Raw genomic sequence first — 20,512 nt, forward strand, 5'->3', positions numbered from 1 at the left:
CAATAGCATTTAAAAAAAAGCCTCTAAAATGCAAATGTGTTTTTTGAGGAGTTTATGATGCTTTGATCCTGTTAATGGTTGAAACCTGCATCACGACAGTGCTTCTGTCCTGAAATGTAGAGATGTGAACAAGCTCCAATGAACAATGTATTTTAAATGTAATTAAATGTGTGGTAACTGTACATGCAAACTGCATTACAAAGGCATTACTCTTACAAAGTAAGATTAAAAAAAGACACAGTTTCATCAAATTCAACCTTTTAATTAATAGCCCTCTCCTACCAAAGCAAGGAAAACCCAGCAGGAAATTTGCCAATTTAGCTTTATAGGGGTAAGAAATCCTTCCTGACCTCAAAAATCAATAAATTCCTATTCTCAACCCTCCAGTAAGGTAACTGATTAATTATAGCTACAGATACTTGTAAGAAAGGCATCTGATCAATTCATCATCATCACCATTTATTTATATAGCGCCATTAATTCCACAGCGCTGTACAGAGAACTTATTCACATCAGTCCCTGCCCCAATGGAGCATAAAGTCTTAATCCCCTAACACACACACACAGACCGAGAGAGGGAGAGACAGACTAGGGGCAGTTTTGTTAGCAGCCAATTAACCTACTAGTATATATTTGGAGTGTGGGAGAAAACCGGAGCACCTGGAGGAAACCCACACATACACGGGGAGAACATACAAACTCCACACAGATAAGGTCGGGAAATTGAACTCATGACCACAGCGCTGTGAGGCAGAAGTGCTAACCACTGAGCCATCATTTATTTATATAGCGCCAACAAATTCCATAGTGCTTTACAATTGAAAATAAACACTTTAATAAAATAATACTGAGTAATACAGACAGACAGAGAGGTAAGAGGATCCTGCTCACAATCTGTGGGACAATAGGAGTTTGATCATGTGGTTATGTGCTACATACTGCAAATTGGTCCACTCTGATTGCAAAGGTAAAAAATGGTTAGTGGGCTGTATGATCAGTCAGTCACACAGCGATGTTGGTCAAAGGAAAGCTGTTTTGTGTGAACTGTGCAAAGGATGGTAATAAGGTAACCTAGGGAGGTTAGGAAGGTGGTTGAGTAATTTTATAAGCTTGCCTGAAGAGGTGAGTTTTCAAAGAACGCTTGGAGGTTTGTAGATCAGAGAAAAGTCTTATTGTGCGAAGGAGAGAATTCTACAAAATGGATGCTGCTGAAAAAAAAGTCCTGTATTCGGCAATGGGAGCAGGTAATGGGTGTGAATGAATGACGGGGATCTTGGGCAGAATAGAGATGTCGAGTTGGTAGATATTTTGAGGCAATTGGGGAGATGTATGTTGGTGCAGTTTTGTTGATGTCCTTGTATGTTAGTAGACTTATTTTATATAGGATTTGATGAAAAACAGGCAACCACTGTAGAAACTGACAAAGTGGCTCAACAGAGGAAGAACGATTTTCAAGGAAATTCATTCCAGCCGATGCGTGCAAAATAGATTGCAAGGGTGAGAGTCTGATTTGGGGAAGACCATTTAGGAGGGAAAACCCCCACAAAACATTTAACTCTCTTGGCGTCCAGTTGAGGTCAAACATCTATGGCTCTCAGCTTAGCTGGATCAATCTGCAAGCATACAGCGGAAATAATGTACCCCAGAATCCCCATAGTCATAACTTCGAAAATACACTCCTCAAGTTTGACGCACAAGTTATTTTCTGAGATGACCTAGGACAATTTGAATTACACCTTTCATGAAACATCTTTAAGAATCTTGAATGTTTTGTGAATCATCATCATCATCATTTATTTATATAGCGCCACTATTCTGCAGCACTGTACAGAGAACTCATTCACATCAGTCCCTGCCCCATTTGAGCTTACAGTCTAAATTTCCTAACACACACACACACACAGACAGACAGAAAGATAAACTAGGGTCGATTTGATAGCAGCCAATGAACCTACTAGATCAGAATAGAATAGATCAGAATGGCAATGGATATTGGTTTATAACTATGGTTTGATTTTAAGCTTGTTAGTCAATGCAAGGATGAAGAGAGACATGTTTTTCTACCGATATAAAAATTGCTAATCCTGGCAAGGAGTTAGAAAGGTGTATGACACCTGTCTTAAGTGTCTGTGAAATATTTTCATCCAGCACAGCGAGTACTGGCTCTGAAAAACAATTGAACTGCCAAAAAGGAACTTGAATTTCAACCAATAAATCAATTATGTAGTTATAAGGTAAATGGTGTGGTAGCTTGTCTACCTGAAAACATCCACATAGTTTGCATTTGCATTGTGATTGCTGGAATTAATGGCAAACGGCAATGCTGGGGTCTCTCATTTGACAGGACATGGGAGAGCTGTCGATACAGGGATTTGCACTATATTTTGTATTCTGGGAATTTTATGATTAGTGACATAGGATTAAGGAAAGTTAAGCAAAAAATTGAGCAAGTTTTCATGAAGCATACAAATGCTTGATAACTTATTTGTAAACTGAAATTTAATGTTGATGTAGGACAAGCTCTACTCCAAATATAAATCTGCAATCACATTTTAAATTTACCTCCCCCCAAAAGCAACATGGTATTGCCTTACTTACTTACTTTTGCTTAACTTTCCTTAATGAATCATGCCCATAGTCTTTGTCTATTATATTTCCCATAGACCTGGAGTAGATGAGAGTCAGGGTCATAATATTCCAGGCACCCATATGGAGCTGGCAGTCAAAGGACATAAGCAGTGGCGAATTAGTCACCGACCTCATTGGGAATTTTCCAGGTAGGCTGGTGGCCCCCATGACATCATGAGGCCGCTTTAAGATTGTTTTTCCATTTTGTTATAGTTTTTGTAATTAGGAAGGGGCCAGCATGGCCCAAAGAAGGCCAGCACTGGCATTGCTGTAGTTCCTGGTGGCTGGCCACACAATCGGGACTGGCTACTGTATTGTACACACAGATCAGTATGGTCTATTTCTCCGTCTGCTCTGTTTATTCTGCCTCTCTCATTTTTCCCCTCTCCCCCCACGAACTGCAAGTCACATGGGGTGAACACCAACAGTTATTTCTGCATTGCCCAAAATGGGTAAGCAGCAAGGGAGGCAGACAGAATGCTGGAATGAGTTATTCATTCAATGGTAGGAGAGGGCTATTAATTAATTGGAGGGTGATGATTGCGGCTATAAATTTAATGTTGGGGTCATAGTTGTGGCTATTAATTTAATGATATGGTCATAATGGGTTTCCTCCAGGTGCTCTGGTTTCCTCCCACACTCCCAAAACATACTGATAGGTTAATTGGCTGCAATTAAATTGCCCTTAGTCTCTATAGGTCAGTGTGTGTGTATGTTATGGGATTTAGATTGTAAGCTCTAATGGGGCAGGGACTGATGTGATTGAGTTCTCTGTACAGCGCTGCAGAATTAGTGGCGCTATATAAATAAATAGATGTTGATGATGATGATAATGGGGCCTATTCATTTGATGCTGGGATGGTTTGAGGGTTATTAAATAAATGTGTGGCTAGTTTGGGCAAAAGGAGGACTATTTATTAAATATGAATGCTAATAATGTTGGGATTTGATAAGGAAAATAGGCCTATTTATTAAATATGCTATTGTTTAATTATAGTGCTGGTTGGGAGGAATTAGTACTTAATGTGAATGCAGGTAGTGAAAGTTGCAAAAAGAGATATTAGAGAGCAGCTTAATCTAACAACTGTCCTGATTCTGATTAAACAGTCCTGGGCGACTTAATCCCAACTACAGGGACAGTCAGGAGGTATGTCCCTCTTCACATTGCTTTGCAGGTGAGGGGTGGAGCCACATGCACCTAACAGTGGTGTGCACAGCATTGCCTGTGTGTTTGAAGGAGAAGGGATTGGAAGGCGGTTTAACAATGTCTAAATCAATAGCCACACCCCACAGGTGGCATGGTGGCATGATAGCATTGCCCTGCTTACTAATAATTTGGTCCCACCTATAACATGAGGGCCGCTTTAAATTTCCCATCCAACTCTGGACATATGAAATTGTTGAACATTATATGAATGGTGATAACCGTCTTTAGGAGTTAGGGAAGATTCCTTCTGACCCAGACAAAACTCTCCTATGTGAAACTAGACAAGGAGTTTAGGACAAACCCACATTTTCAAGATACAGTATAAACCAGACCAAGGCCTCCTCCTTCAGTAAAGTAAGGATCAATCCCACCTTTAGCAGATCTGGGGAGTACCTTTTTGGCTTCATCTGGAAAATTAGTTAATAGTTAGCCAAAAACAGCCAATACTCTGAGCAGTCACACATGAGGCTAGGTTATAATGCAATCTACTTGCAGAATATAGCAGTAAGATGTCAGAGGGGCAGGTGGACTCTGGAGGCTGGATGTCTTGCTGAGAATAACTTCAGCAGACTGTGGTCAATGGACAGGATTCATCATAGTCTGTAAGCAAGCCATAGTCACAAAAAGAGTTCAAACTTATTGCGATTATATTTAGATTGTAAGTTCCATGGGGGATGTAAATGAACATATTCTATGTAAAGCACTGCATGATATGTTAGTGCTAATAAAGTTATCGCTAATTAAGTCAATTTGAATATCACTTCTAAGGTGCCTTTTATCCTTAAAGTAAACAAACCTTGTTTTTTTCTAACCTTTTTAATCATTATACCCTTCCATTCCCAGTATCAATGAGGTTTCTTCTATGTATTGCATATCCCCTGCTGCTTTCTGTTTCTTGTCCTTTTCCCATACACCCGGAGTTCGGGCCGGCAAGGTGTTTGATTTGAAATTCTTCTTTCCTCTGCTGCTCTTTCCAGGTTATTCCCCCTGAACTATCTCTCTCTTTCTCCTTCTTCGAGCTACACTCCATCTGGGTCATCCACCCAGTCCACCTCCATGTGACTATTATCTACCGTCGTCCGGGTCCTGTCTCTTAATTACTTGATCATTTTGCCACCTGGCTGCTCATTTTGCCACCTGTCTGCATCACTTTTTCTGCTCTGATCTTCCTTACCTCTTAGGGACTTGGATATTACTATAGACAATCTCTCCGACCCTGCTGCCTCCAAACTTCTCTTCCTCTCCTCCTCTCTCGGTCTCTCTCAATGGACCTCCACTCCCTCATATTGCAGTGGCCACTCCCTTGATCTGGTGTTTACCCATCTCCGTACTATTTGCAAGTTCAAAAATGTACCTTTCACTCTCTCTCTCTGACCACCATCTCCTCTCTTTTAGCATCTCGCCACCTCTCTTACCAACCCACACTCCTTGCCACCTCACTACCACACTGATTACCTCTTCCCACTCCCACCTCCAAGACTTTGCCTAGGCTGTACTGCCACCTTTTATACGATTTCCCACATCCTATCAGGTCTACTCTTCAAGACTGCAAGCGTGCCCTTAAAACTAATTTCTTTATTCAAGCCTTTCTGCTGTCCTTCTAACTCCTTTGCCTCGGTTATCAGGCAAAGAAGTTACTTTCCTAATATTACTCTCACCAGGCGTAACCTGGACACCTACTCTGTTCTCCTCCTCACTTGTTTCTCTCATCTCCTACATCACCACCCTTTCTCGCCCGATCAAGCTGTCTCCCTCTACTATCACACCCTTACCACTGCACTTGACTCTGTCGCTCCCCCCCTCAATCTTGGCTCTCCAAGCTTAATCGCCATCTTCTAAATGATCCTGTAGCAAGCCACGGACTCATGGTGAATTTCCTTCACCTCAAGTTTATTCTCTCCTCTTACAGTTCTGCCCTGTCACTCTCTAAATAGTTCTACTTCAAGGCTTTCATTTCCCCCCAATGCCCCTTCAACTCCCTGCCCCCCCCTTTGCATTCCCCTCCTAACCCTCTGCTCTGGGCTTTGCGACCCACTCCACCTCTAAAATTGACTCCAAACGTCATGACATCTTCTCCCATCATTCCCTTCTAGTGCCACCCTGTCCCCCACACCCTACCCATGAGGTCTCCCCTCTCACCCTCCTACTAGGGGTGTCCCTTAATATGTATGCAAATCAAGCTTGCTTCTCTCCACACTCTCCCTGATTTTGGTCCACTCTTGTGTCCTCTTTTCACCTTAACTTGTGTAGAATATTGGGTTAAAGGACTGCGCTCCTTCCTTTGAATGCAAGAGCAGCTCACATCTAAGGGATCCCTCCCTTAAAATGTAGATAAGAGAAACAGGTAGGTAGGCGCTCATTGACTTTAGTTGTAATGTCCCTATGATTAAGTGTGTCTGATTCAGTTGCAGTATGGCAAAATCATGTATACTAACTGATCGAGGGTTGATGGAGATTTTATTGAGTGCTAACAACTAATGTCTTACACCAACTGCATATCACAAAAACACAGATCTTGTTGAATAGGGTAAATTGGATTCCCCTCCCCGTTCCACTGATGAAATCATAGGCTGTAGTAAGGGTCCTTTGCGCTCGAAAATGAATTGGATGTTGCTGCATTCTCTGATGTATGGTTTGCTGCTGGGCATGCGTTTATGCAAAATAGGGCACATGTCACCATTTACGTGCCTTAATTAATCAGAACCTATATGTGTATGTATTTATGAGACATTCAAAGATACATGTCTTAGAATATGTGTTTTCCCCCATTAAAATTTAAGGATTGGAAGTCACCAAGAAGCTCCCCAACCATATACAGGTCAAGGTGATTTCTTATATCCTATTTTTTTTAAAGTAAGGGAATATATTATTACTTATAATACATAAGTATATAAGTAAAAAACAGGTTAATTATTTAAAGTTATTCAAATTTTCAGGTGTGTTTTACATTCACTGACAGCTATACACCCCATTAAGGACTACTTTCAAAATAAGTCATATGACACAAGTGACATCACTACTCTCTACATATAAGGGTATTTGAGAATATCCTAAATGTTACAGTGGATGTAACCATTTACAAATATTAGTGCAGTATATTGTAAACTTGACAGTCACATTATAATCGTTAATTTCCAAATAATCCTAAGGCCTCCCTAAAGGAATGCAACAATGTTTGATGACAATAGATTGATAGCATAAATCAGCATACCTGCCCTCTTGCTTTGCCGTGTTCCATACCAGAACTCTCATAGCTACGATGACTTTTAATATAAGTGGCAGAGTGTACTGTGAGTGCACAATGCACACTGGAGAGCATATAGTGAAGTAGAGCTTATGATTGTATTTGTGATTTATACAAAAGGTTGCTAAAACATTCTAGGGAGCATTTGTACAGGGAAGACTGATATAAACTTAACTATATTCTCAAGTAATATAGCTTTGTAGCTGAGAAATAGTTATTTTGTATAGTTGAAGATAAAAAAAACATTACAACAATGAAAACTGCAAGACACATTACGAGCTATAGGTAAGTTCAGTGGTTTACAGCCTTTGTGACGTGACACATCTGCTGACACAAAAGACACACACCAATGCTAAAATACTGTATTGCATAAAAGCAAAATCAAGAATAAATGTGTATGTTTGAGTCAATCACAGCTGTGTCACATGTTCTTAAATATATTTGAAATATAATTTCTACAAAAATCTTTGTACGATTATTTAAGCGTTGTTCTCTGCTATCTTGTGGCACATTCAGCCTGGCGTTATGAGCCATAAGTGTGACCTGACCAACTGATAATTTTTCTTTAAATATTTACACATTTTACAATTACTTTTTGACCGTTTAGTTAATACTGATATGTAATACAGACATATCAGAAAATATTTCAAAATACAATGTTATTAGTGTGCGCAGCAAAGTGGGAGGTTGATATGATAGAAAGTTTCACAAGTATCATTGGAATGACTAGAGCTCAGGCAGGTGAAATGGCATACGTCTGGTCATATATGGAACACTAATTGGCACATAATAAAACAATACTTTACAAAGAGAGGGGTAGATACATGGAGCTGTCTCCCAGAAGAAGAGGATTATGGCTTTAGATAGATAAATAGATTATATATATATATATATATATATATATATATATATATATATATATATATATATATATATATATGCACTGTATGTATATATCTCCCTGAAATGGAGATGATCTTAGATGTGTTGTATATGTGTATGTTCTGATAGTATTATATATGAGCTGTGTTCACAAACACACCCACGTCTGTGTTTGGTACACATATACTAGTGTTACTATTCCTTGTGTATGTCAGTGCATATGTATGAACAGATATACATTAGTGTGCATCCATCAGTATATACAGAGCTCCAATTGGCACTCACGCTGTTGCTGAGATTCTGAAGTGCAACGTTCATACTGATGATGATGGAGCAGCGTCTACATAAGCCAAGCCAGAAAATCCAGAGCCATGCGCAGGAGCCAAGGGATACAGTGCCCGCTGCCCATCCCCGGATCACCCTACAGATCCTAGCCAGCCTTGGCAAACTGCAGGGAGATAAGGCCTGAGAGAGGGGGAGGGAGAGGCAGGGCGAAGGAGGGAGGGAGTGAAGCTGGGGCTGCAAACTGGGAATGCTCTGGTTACCATGACAAAACCCTATTGTATCCTTCAACAGGAAGGACAGGAGAGCATCAGATGTTACAGTGAGGGAGGGAGAGGAGAACATCAGACTATGGATCATTTGTAAAGAGGAAAACAGAATGCAGAAAGATGTAGAGGATGGGGAAAGGTAGTTAAAGGAGACATAAAGAAACATTGAAAAACTAAAGATAAAAATGTTGACCTAGAAACAGGAAAGGTAGTAACTGAGAGCAATTAAGATTGTGAATATTTGTACGCCAGGACCTGAACCTCTAGCAAAGATACTGTGATACAGAGATTTTCTCCAATGTATAACTCAGTCTTCCTGTACTCTGCCTATTCTGTAAAACTTTAGAAGTATTGCATGCAATTTCATACAGTACCCTCACAGCTAGCTTATACCTATACACATTTCAAATGGCATTAGAGGAACATTTAATATTAGTTACAAAAATGACTCACTTTTTTCATGTGTTCATAGACACGATCACCCACCTTGGCAGACTATCAGACACAAATTAGAAAACACTGCTTATAGTACACACTTACAAAAGCCACTAAATTATGATAATATACAGAGTGGATGACATTATAAATTTAGGGCAAAACAAAAACATTTGGGTTCTAATGTAAGACAGATCTATAAACAATATGCAAAAGATGCTTTAATTGGAATAAAAATAGGAGGATTACAGTACAAAAGAGAGACATTTGGAAGGCATGCTAGCTACGATTGCCATTTTACATAGTTTATACAGGATCATCTAGTGTACACTTATTTTGCTCTCTACATAACATTTTTCCCTTTTATAATTCAAAAGAATCCCTAGATCTATATTCTATTTATGAGCAGCTTCCAGGTAAAGCTTAACGTCAATTTTTATTACTTTTTACAATAAATAATTTTACATAAAACTTTGGCTGGATGACTTGTGTGAGAAACTCCGATGATCATTTATTTTGAAGTTAACGTGACTGTGACCTTTGTCTTTTATCACCAACCTTAGAATCCACTACAAGTTCCAGTATTAACAGGTCTAAACAATAGTCAGTATATATTTCTTTCTTTTTATCATGACGGGTCAGATAGAATGGAAACTGATACATATGTTAATTCATACAAATAAGTATAAGAAATCTGTGCAGAATACAATAAAATTAAATTAAGCTTAAATCTATTTCCCCTTTAAAGTGTTTTGTGAACTTATGTAAATTACATTTCTTTAAAATATTATGCTAAACATATGGAGAAAGCAGTTAAATGCAATTTTTGGTCAGATATTCATGTGTGCAAAGAAACAATAGTGTAAATTAAGCTTTTAAACGTAAAGGAGTAAAGAAGGCAGAAAAGTTATGGTTGTGTTAAGCTTTGTATTTCAGAGGCACTGTCACTTACAGGAATTCAGTTGTCAACACTGTACTGCTCTCCCTTCCTTGGGCTTTTCATTATGTCACTCCTGTGTGATTATGTGTGTTCTTTATCCTGTATAAAAGCGTAAGCAATATCAATAGTTTAGATTCAAAACACTGATTGTGGAATAGCAGCAATTGTTATTACCAACACATTAATCCCTTTTGACTCCTACAACCATGTCACTTACCTTGTCACATGCAGAATTTCAGGCCATAAACATATCTAAATGTTATACAATGTAACAACTGCAATGCTATCCACTTGTAAAAGATCCATGTGGGTGTTAGCGATAGCTGTAGATAGGGGCTCTCTACTACAGCAGGAAGGGTGTGAACTTTCTTCCTTCCACTGCAATTAATGCTTGTTTAAACAAAATAATGAACAATAGTCCATCAAGTAAAATGATAATGCTCCAGCTCAAACCACAATCATTTCTGGGTAGAACCCAATGACTCCTGCTATCATGTAACACAATTTCTTGTTTTTGTTACTGTGGCTAATTGTAATTTACTATTATGGCAAAACAGGAAGCATATTACTACTGTAGGATGCATAAATTCAGAGACCAAACGGAGACCTTTAATGATATTATACTGAGCAATCATTCAGTCATACAATTTAAAATGTAATAATAATGCCTGTTTTGTCTGGCTGCTACAACTGCAGCCGCATGGATTTTACATTTAAAAAATGTCAGTGTCTGCAGGGACACAACTGTTTGCATCACCTAATAGGAGGAACCGGACTAGTGTACCCATAATTCTGAAATTAAAAACTAGAGCACCCACCAGACCTGAAGATTGCTCAGACGATTAAGTCAAGCCCATACTTCCTTTCAAGTCCCAAATAAGATAAAACCCATCCATGCATATCCTGTGCATCAGAAATTTGAATAATATGTAAATGAACATTGTGATCAAGATTGTGGTGAAAATAAAGGAAATCATCCTGGGAAAAGCAAGACACATGGGAACCCAAAGCTATACACACAATGCTGCATCTTTCTGAGGTAAATAGTTGATAAAACTCTGTACATTCACTGATCTCTGAGGTACCTTGTCATATAGACTCTCACCATATGATGAAGTGGCTCCTCTAGCCACTGGGTGCCGGCCCCCACACAGCAGGGCACACTGATGGATCCAATATCTTCTTTTAAATACAGCCCAGAGCCTTCTGTTTCCAGCAGCAGCACTACCTTTAAAGAAATAATAATCATTAGAGCATGTCAACCATCCATAGTGTTTTCCTCTTAAAAAGAATGATGTGTGAGTAGAAGGCCGAAATACCTCTAAGGTGCCTTATCAAATAGTATAAGGCTGTTTTTTCTGCATAACAGAGGTTAGGTACAGATGAAATGATGCAACAAAGTGCGGTATTGCCTGGCGCAAAAAAGTAGAGTATAATACAGTAAAAACAGAGTTTTAATACAAATTAGTACATATTGAGTGGTCCGGACCAAAACTTCAGACCAAGAAAAACAAAAAATGAGAGGAAAATTCACCCATCTTTGGATATAGGAGGATAGGAGGTATCCTGGACTTTCCTCTGTTTTTTTATATGGTGTTTGGACTATAAAATTTATTGTTTTTCTTGGCCTGAAGTTTTGGTCCGGACCACTCAATATGTACTAATTTGTATTAAAACTCTGTTTTTACTGTAATATACTCTACTTTTTTGTGCCAGTCAATACCGCACTTTGTTGTATTTTATTGGCTTATTTAGGTGAATGGATCCCCCCCTTTTACAAGGTATTGCCGTGAGGCAGCGCTCTTACACATTATATATGTGTCACGGGCACTAGGAGTCTTTACCCAGGGATCACCAGATGGTAGGCTTACCAGAGCAAGGTAGATGGTAATAGGGTACTCTGGTAGCTGGGTGATCACGGAACATGAAATGATGACCGATGAGATGCTCAGGAAAGTCTATGACTAGCAACACTGGTAATAATGAGGTAATGATACACAGGGAACTGTATGGACAAGGACACGTGAAGGTAGTCAGTGGTCTGCGATAGCAAGTTGTACCACTGCTATAGTGAGGAGGAATGTCCAACAGAGACAAGGAGGTGATGAGAGTCAGCGGTCTGCGGATAGCAAGTTGTACCGCTGTCTGAGTGAAGGAGTGGAATCCAAGTGGAGGTATCCAGGTAGTCAGTGGTCTGCGGTAGCAAGTTGTACCACTGCTATGTGAGAGGATAATGGAACAGGTGATACCGGGAACAGGGATCAGTGGTCTGACATCAGCAAGTTGTACCACTGCATATATATGTGAGGAGGTGCACGGGGGAAGACTGCAACACAGGATATACACAGGCACCTTATACACGATCCACAGTAATATGCACAATATAGGTATATATATATGTAAATGACTGATCAGGTCTGCAATCTAGAAAGTCTCTTGAAGTAGTCCAGCACAATGATAACACAGTCAATGATGACAATAGACTCAGCGGATAGCAGACTCCAGAGAGAACCAAACACAGTCCAGCAAGATATGCAATACACAGCACAGTCAATGAGAAGTATGCATACCGTGGTTCAGCAGTAGCAGTCAGATGGGATTGCAGCGGTACCTGAGCGGCTGGAGACCGACTGGATAGGAAGTCCCTGGATAGGAGAAGCAGCGGACTAGCAGGTGCAGCGCACAGGTGAGTAGACCGACAGGGACACGAATCCACAGGAGTCAGCAACACGTGGAACTGGACTCATAGGAAACCCAGGAGAATGGAGATGATCCAGCAGAGGGTAGTAGAAGAGATACAAATCCAATGCTGACAGGAGGGTAGAGGCCAGTGGAACACGTGAAGGCGTGGAGAGTGGATCAGCAGGAGATGGACGATAGCGCTGACCACAGCGGCAGGACTCAGCGGCACACGGAGGTAACCAGTAGCAACCACAGGAACCAACAGCGATGGGAAACAGGAGTGCAGCGCAGGGCAGGAGCTGTAGATCACGAAGTGTAGCAGATGGTAATGAAAAGCGGCAGTCTCGAGGAAGCCACAGCAAAGATGAGATGAGAGTGTAGTGCACGGAGGCAGCGGATAGTAATCAGCTGGCAGTCACGATGTTGAACACAGGCGAGTTGCAAGCAGGAGACTGTAGTGCACAGAGGCAGCGGATAGTAGTCAGCTGGCAGTCACGATGTTGAACACAGGCGAGTTGCAAGCAGGAGACTGTAGTGCACAGAGGCAGCGGATAGTAGTCAGCTGGCAGTCACGATGTTGAACACAGGCGAGTTGCAAGCAGGAGACTGTAGTGCACAGAGGCAGCGGATAGTAGTCAGCTGGCAGTCACGATGTTGAACACAGGCGAGTTGCAAGCAGGAGACTGTAGTGCACGGAGGCAGCGGATAGAAATCAGCAAACAGACTTGATGAGAAGCAGGTGAGTGAGGTAAAAGCTGGAGTGCACGGAGGCAGCGGATAGCAATGAGTAAACAGTCACTTAGATATAGTTGATGGTAGAAGTGGTATGGAACCACAGTAGTAGAAGTGGTTAGGAAACCACAGGAATCAGCAGCACTGAATACACAAGTAATACAGGAACACCTTCAGAGACTCATGAGGAATGAGACTCCAAGATCAGGCAACGTGGTAGTGACCACAGGTGCTTAATATAGGGAGGTTGCCTGATCTGCCAATTAAGTTAAAGGGGTATACACTGAAGTATAGAAAAGGGCTGCGCATGCGCAGACCCTCAGGATGGTGGACGGCCACGGTTCCTAAATGTCCGAGAAGAGGCACTCACGGTCCGGTGAGTGACAATATGCTATAGGAAGCGCGGTGTATCCCCTGTTATTCTGTTTACAGATAAAATGATGCGTATGATATTATCCTTTTTGTGACCAAAGTCCAAAAGTTCTCATCAGGGGTATTTGTCATTTGCCTTTTATTTTAATCCAAATAAGCCATACTTTGAATCTCAAAGGAATTTTATATGTAAGTTAAAAATAAATAATCTCAGTGATGGTAACAAAACTATAAACAATATAATAGTATTAATTTCACTCACAAAGAGAAGGGATCTTGGGGGGTTAGACGCAAGACCTGTGTATAAACATTATCCCAAACAAATCAGATGCTAAATACATATTTAAATTACACTATGTATCTTAAAAAAGAAAGTATCTTACTTAGTAGTATCTTGGTGAAAAAGCCTTAAGGAGGATTTGTTTTAGGACTAGGAAGGAGTGAGTTACAGTTACCATTGTAGCACCTGCTGCACACAAACTACACAAATACCTCAAGCAATGTGTATTTTAGGCAATGGCCAAACTAAATCTAATAGATTTAATTGCGTATAAGAATATGAGTACAGTAACACAAGTGGCGCTTTAATATTTCTTGCAACTTTGAAGGAGACTGCTAGCTCCTCTAAATCTGATTTTATTACAAATAAAATAACACTCGCATCGATGGAAACAAATCAGGTGCCAGAAAAAATGACTATTCAAACAATGTAAGAAATTAAAATAAACTGAGTGCATGGATCAATTGATATCATACGTAACAAACTCTTTAATTAATATATTAAATAAAAACATTTATACTATAATAGAAATGTTAAAGTTATGCAGACTCTTTCGCATATCTAATATAGCTTATTCTGTCCTCTGAAAAAGTTGTTTATATACGGTCAATAGAGGACACAGCCCTAAGAGTCTGCTAGCTGCTAGTTCAGGTCTTGGTAAAAACTGTGATTATTACATATTGCCCAATTATTTAATGAAGCATAAAATGTAAAAGTTACAGACTGACTTCACATGGAAGGATAGGATACTGTCCCCAACTTTCAGTAAGGCTTTTAAAGGGAATTTCTATTTAAAGTAGTTTTTGCTGTACTTTGCTGCAGCCAATGCTTCTGATCAGAGCCACTACCTAGAGATTCCCAGGTTAGCATGAGCATTCTCTAATGGTCAAGTGAGTAGACTCTGTGTCCTATCCCACTCCATAGATACCCATGCTACAAGTCTAAAAATGCATCAAGATAAACACAAGGGTTCTAGGTAGGGTTGTACGATCCATAAATTATTTTTGCTACAATTCCCCAAATCCTGAGGCAAAGCTTAGCAGTGGGGCTATTATCACCATGAGTAACACATTTTCCATAGCAAATATGATTGGAAGCATAAGGGGTCAGTATGGGACCAAAAAAAAAACACAGAACTATTAAGATAGGTCCATCTGACCAATTTTTTCTACAACAGTGGCCCAGTTCCTCACGGGGTTATCTTCTACACAGGCCATGCAAAGGCCCCCAAGCAACAGTACCAGAAAAATTACCCTCTCTTATACGTAAGGATGGCACATAAAATAACTAGAGATGCTCAGGCTCGGTTCCTCAGAAATCGAACACACCCAAACTTAGGGGATCCGAATACCGAGCTGGCTTGGTACTTTTGAGCTTATTCGGATTCCAAAACGAGGCAAAACGTGATTGTGACATCATCGGATCTCGCGAGTTTTGGAATCTATAAATACAGCTTAATACCGTTAAACAATTCTTTGCAAGAGGAAGCAAGTATGAAAGCTGTCACCCAGTCGCAAAGCGGATCACAGATGCCATGGCAACTATGCTTATATTAGATCTGTGCCCAATACCCACTATTAATACAGCTGGTTTTAGACAGTTACTTGAGGTCTTGTGTCCCCGTTACCAAATTCCATAACGACACCATTTCAGTAGAAAAGCTATTCCTCACCTCTACCAGAAGGTTCGTAAAAATGTTATTATTGGGCTGCAAAATGCCATTCTACCCACTGTACACTTAACCACAGATATGTGGACAAGCGGAACTGGGCAAAGTAAAGATTATATGACTGTGACAGCTTACTGGGTTGGTGATTCGCCTACACCAGCAGGAACAGCAGCAGCATGTACCCAATTACGTCACATTTGTCAAAGGCAGGCTACTCTGTGTATCACCAGCTTCACTAAGATGCATACAGCTGACAATCTGTTACAAAATCTAAGGGATGTCATTGCAACATGGCTTATCCCGCTTGAACTCTCCTCAGGATATGTCATTTCTGATAACGCCACCAATATTGTCAGAGCATTACAGCTGGGTGAATTCCATCACATTCCCTGTTTTGCTCACACAATAAACTTGGTGGTGCAGAGCTTTTTAAAAAATGACAGAGACGTGCAGGATATGCTGTCTGTGGCCTGTAAAATATCTGGACATTTCCGGCATTCGTCAACAGCGTGTAGGAGATTGTAGCAAATGCAACAGAAATTTAATTTGCCTTGCCACCAACTGAAGCAAGAGGTGGTGACAAGGTGGAATTCCACCCTGTATATGCTTCTGCGTATGGAGGAGGAACAAAAAGCCATCCACGATTACTCCACAAGCCATGACATTAGGAAAGGAGGGGGAATGTATTTTAATCAAACGCAGTGGAGAATACTTTCCGTGTTCTGCAAGGTGCTGAAACCATTTGAAGTAGTCACCTGTGAAGTGAGTTCAGATACTGCGAGCTTGAGTCAAGTTATTCCCTTAATTATACTTTTGGAAAAGCAGCTTCAGAAACTGAAGGAGAAGATTAAACAAAGCAATTCCGCTAAATATGTCGGACTTGTAGATCAAGTACTTTATTTGCTTCGCCAGCATCCAAGAGTTATCAAAATCTTGAAATCGGATCACTACATTTAAGACCTATGTCTTCTCTTTGTTCCCAACTGACCCAAGACCTGAAGAGATGCAAGGAGCTCCTGGTGAGCAAGATGACAGCTCAAGCGTTATGTGATAGGACAACGTCTCCTCCTTCAGTTTCTCACTCAACTGCTGCTAGGAAAAATTTAGCTTTCCCAAGAGACCCTGGGATGATGCAGATTACTCTGCACCAAATTTTGACATCTGGTCTGGTCTAAAAGAATTTACCAAAAAACGTGAAACCTCTGCCGTAACTCCACCTTATCCTACTATCAACATCCAAAGGATGGTGGAGGATTATTTTCACGACTGCATAGAAATAGACACATCAGACAGTCCCTTTACATACTAGGAGGCAAAAAAAAGGGAATTTGGAGACCCATGTACCAACTTGCTTTGCACTGCCTAAGCTGCCCACCCTCCAGTGTGTACTCAGAAAGAGTTTTTAGCACAGCCCGGGAACCTTGTCAGCGATCGACGTAGGAGGCTTCTTCCTCAAAATGTGGAAAAGATGATGTTCAAAAAAATGAACTTCCAAGTTCGATGAGGAAGGCCTTGCCCGCCAATTACATCAAAATACTGAAACTTCTGTAACGGTGGATTCCAGCGGTGATGAATTAATAATGTGTAAGGATGATTTACACACTGATGAGGGTGAAGATGAGGCTGAGGATGACAACAACATCTTGCAACAGTAGAGTTCATTAACACCACTGTTAGTTTAGGTGGCTTAAAGCCATTGTTACCTTGTTTTGTGGGAGCCCAAGCAAACCAAGCACTTCAGCCACAAGGAATGACACTTCTTGTGGCTGAAGTGCTTGGTATGTTAAAGTGTGTGTGTCCTTTTTGAGATCTAACAATTGGCCCAAGGACAATTTCATCTTGCACCATTTTTCCTTTCAGCTACCGCTGTGTGCCAAAGTTACCTACATGTGCTATATATTGTTGTGTGCTGAACAAAACTCTTAGACACCCATTGATGATGCAGATGACTCAGCACAACATTTTGACATCTGGCATGGATGTCTAAATAGACGTGTATATGTATCACCTTCCACTTTGCTGCTGTTTCATCAAATGTTTGTAATCTACACTTTACATCAAATGTATCTAACCATCAGGCGCGGGCTGGGAGAGGGATGGCCGGGGGGCACACAGGCGGCCGCATCATATGACAGGGGATGCGGCCGTCTGACCCAGCGGCCCGGGGGCCGTTGCCCCCCTGCCCCCCGGGCCAGCCTGCCCCTGCTAACCATATTATAATTTTGTGGGAATTGGGGCTAATTCGAAGCTCACAGATGAACTGGCTTTTTTTTGGGAATTACAATGGCTCTTTTTAGTGCATTGTCTGGCACCCTGGATTGGTGTGTCTAATAAAAGCACGCATCCCAGGGGGGGGGGGGTCAGCGCTCATTGCCATGTATTAGCTGTCTGTCTGCCCTAGTCTGTCTGTTACTGTCTGTGTGTGTTAGGGAATTTAGACTGTAAGCCCCAATGGGGCAGGGACTGATGTGAATGAGTTCTCTGTACAGATCTGCATACAGTGGCGCTATATAAATAAATGATAATAATAATAATAATAATAATAATAATAATAATAATAAAATCATGTAAATCAAAGAGTTTGAGTGAAGATGGAGTCTGGGGAGAGGAGGGCGGGGGGAATTTTTACAATTTAGAGTCAATTACCATTAAAATCTCATTGTATATTATACGACACGATCCCTGAAATTGGCCACCACCACACCAATTCCCTGGTCTGACCACTCAGCTGTGATTGTGCGACTTGACGTTTTGCCACCCTTTACGCCATGTTATCTATGGAGACTGAATGATCATTTATTCCTGAAAAAAGAGAATATTAACACGATACGGCAGGCTATTCTTGACTTTTAGACAGATAATGCCCAAGACGATATTACTTCGACTGTAAGATGGGAAGCTCATAAAGCTACCATCAGAGGACGCCTGATCAGTCTAGCCTCCCACGAGAAAAAGCTACATCAAAAAGCGGTTGCTGACCTAGAAGACCAGGTATAAACCCTAACGAGACAGCATCAAACATATCCCAAACGCAAAACTTATTTAAAACTCCTGGCTCTGCGAGGACAATTAGGCAAGTTACTGGCTTCAAAGGCGGCCAAAATCCTTCAATGGCTGCAACAACGCTACTACGAAAAAGGGGAAAAAGCTGATACACTGCTCGCTCGCAGGCTTCAAAACAAACGGACCCGTAATCGCATAATGTCCAGTAAGGATGAAGCACAGCAGTCATTATACGACCCACAATCTATAGCTGATAGATTCAGTGCCTACTACACTTTGCTATATAATCTCCCCCTGCCTACAGACTCCCCAGATATTCTTCACACCCAGATACGAGACTTTCTTCAGACTTGTACCCTCCCCCGCCTTACTGCAGCAGAACTTTCAATCTTAAATGCTGAAATCACGATAAAGGAGATTAAAACGACAATTAAGACCCTAAGAAATTCGACAGCTCCAGGCCCAGATGGCCTTACGGCAATATATTATAAAAAAATTGCCTCTGATCTTGCACCTATGCTCCTCTCGCTTTTTTAAACCATTTTGAATGGTAAGAAGTTTGAAAGGGACACCACCAGGGCGGACGTTATTGTTATAGCTAAAGAGGGACGAGACCCTAGTCATTGTGAAAATTATCGACCAATTTCACTACTAAATGTGGACCTAAAGCTATTTGCCAAATTACTAGCGAACAGACTAACCAGAGTGATTCCCGCCCTAGTCCACCCGGAAGAGGTGGGTTTTATCCCTGCGCGACAAGGAGCCAACAATACTGGGCGAGCTATTGATCTAATTGAAATAGCAAATCCGGCCCAGGTTCCTGCTCTGGTGGTGTCTCTTGATGCAGAAAAGGCGTTTGACAGGGTCTCATGGCCTTTTATCAAAGCCACCTTGGGTGCAGTGGGGTTCAAAGGCCGTTTCCTATGCGGACTAGCGTCCCTCTATCATAATCCCTCAGCTACAGTCATAGCCAATGGCGCCGCGTCGTCTCCGTTCTGTGAGCTGCCCACTCTCCCCCTTGCTGTTCGCTCTCACGAAGGAGCCACTGGCGTCGCGTATATGCAAGAACCCGGCAATTTCTGGAATTCAAATGGGGACAACTGATTATAAGATATCTATGTACGCAGATGATATTCTTCTTACAGTTACCAATCCCCTCACCTCCATCCCATCTCTTCAAAAAGAACTCAACGAATATGGCGCAGTATCTAACTTTAAGATCAACATGGACAAATCGGAAATTCTCCCTCTTAACCTACCTTCCCACCTATTAGATACCCTGAAGAGCCAACCAAATTTTCGATGGCAAGGAGATAAACTTAAATACTTGGGGATTTACCTAACGACCCATTATAATCAGATATATGCAGCTAACTTCCCCAGGCTGTTAGACTCACTCAAATGTGATCTTGAAAAATGGCATAGATTCTATATCTCTTGGCTCGGCCGCATGGCGGCGGTAAAAATTAACCTCTTGCCACAAATTCTTTATTTGTTTCAAACCCTACCTGTTCGAGTACCCTCTCTTGCGCTACAGACCCTCCAGAAGCAAATTACCAGATTTGTTTGGGTGGGCAGACGACCCCGTGTGCGGGCTTGCACGCTCTTTTGACGAAACTCAGAGGGAGGGGTGGGCCTCCCAAACATCTCCAAATACTATATTGCTGCACATTCGACCCAACTAGTTTTATTTCACTCCCCATCTTCCACAAGGCTCTGGGTAGACATTGAGGCTACTTTTTTGCACTTACTCTCGCCCTATACATTACTTTGGATATCAATCAAACATAGACCGCCACTCTCTTTACTCTTATCCACCACCCGTTTCTCCCTCCAGATATGGGACTACAGTACTCGCACGTTTCAACTAATAAAAAATTTGGAAGC

The 20,512-nt window shown here is 41.2% G+C and overlaps 1 protein-coding gene across 3 annotated transcripts in view; it reads right to left on the reverse strand.

Moving 5' to 3' along the window:
- Window positions 1-10,208, reverse strand: part of ECE2 (endothelin converting enzyme 2) — a 70,000-nt gene extending 59,792 nt beyond the window's left edge. Inside the window, exons 1-3 of one of the 3 annotated variants that reach the window (XM_075202435.1) lie at window positions 10,105-10,208; window positions 9,900-9,986; window positions 8,966-9,007 (exon numbers count right to left, since the gene is read on the reverse strand). In XM_075202435.1, the coding sequence (XP_075058536.1) occupies window positions 8,966-8,974 (9 nt within the window). In that variant the 5' untranslated portion in view covers window positions 8,975-9,007; window positions 9,900-9,986; window positions 10,105-10,208. Of the gene's footprint in view, window positions 1-8,246; window positions 8,496-8,965; window positions 9,008-9,899; window positions 9,987-10,104 lie in introns of those variants that run through there. The other 2 variants (XM_075202436.1, XM_075202434.1) reach the window with 2 other exon arrangements.
- Between the last annotated feature and the right edge of the window lie 10,304 nt (window positions 10,209-20,512).

The sequence above is a fragment of the Mixophyes fleayi genome, chromosome 3 (genome assembly GCF_038048845.1).
Source record: "Mixophyes fleayi isolate aMixFle1 chromosome 3, aMixFle1.hap1, whole genome shotgun sequence".
Lineage (NCBI taxonomy): Eukaryota > Metazoa > Chordata > Amphibia > Anura > Limnodynastidae > Mixophyes > Mixophyes fleayi.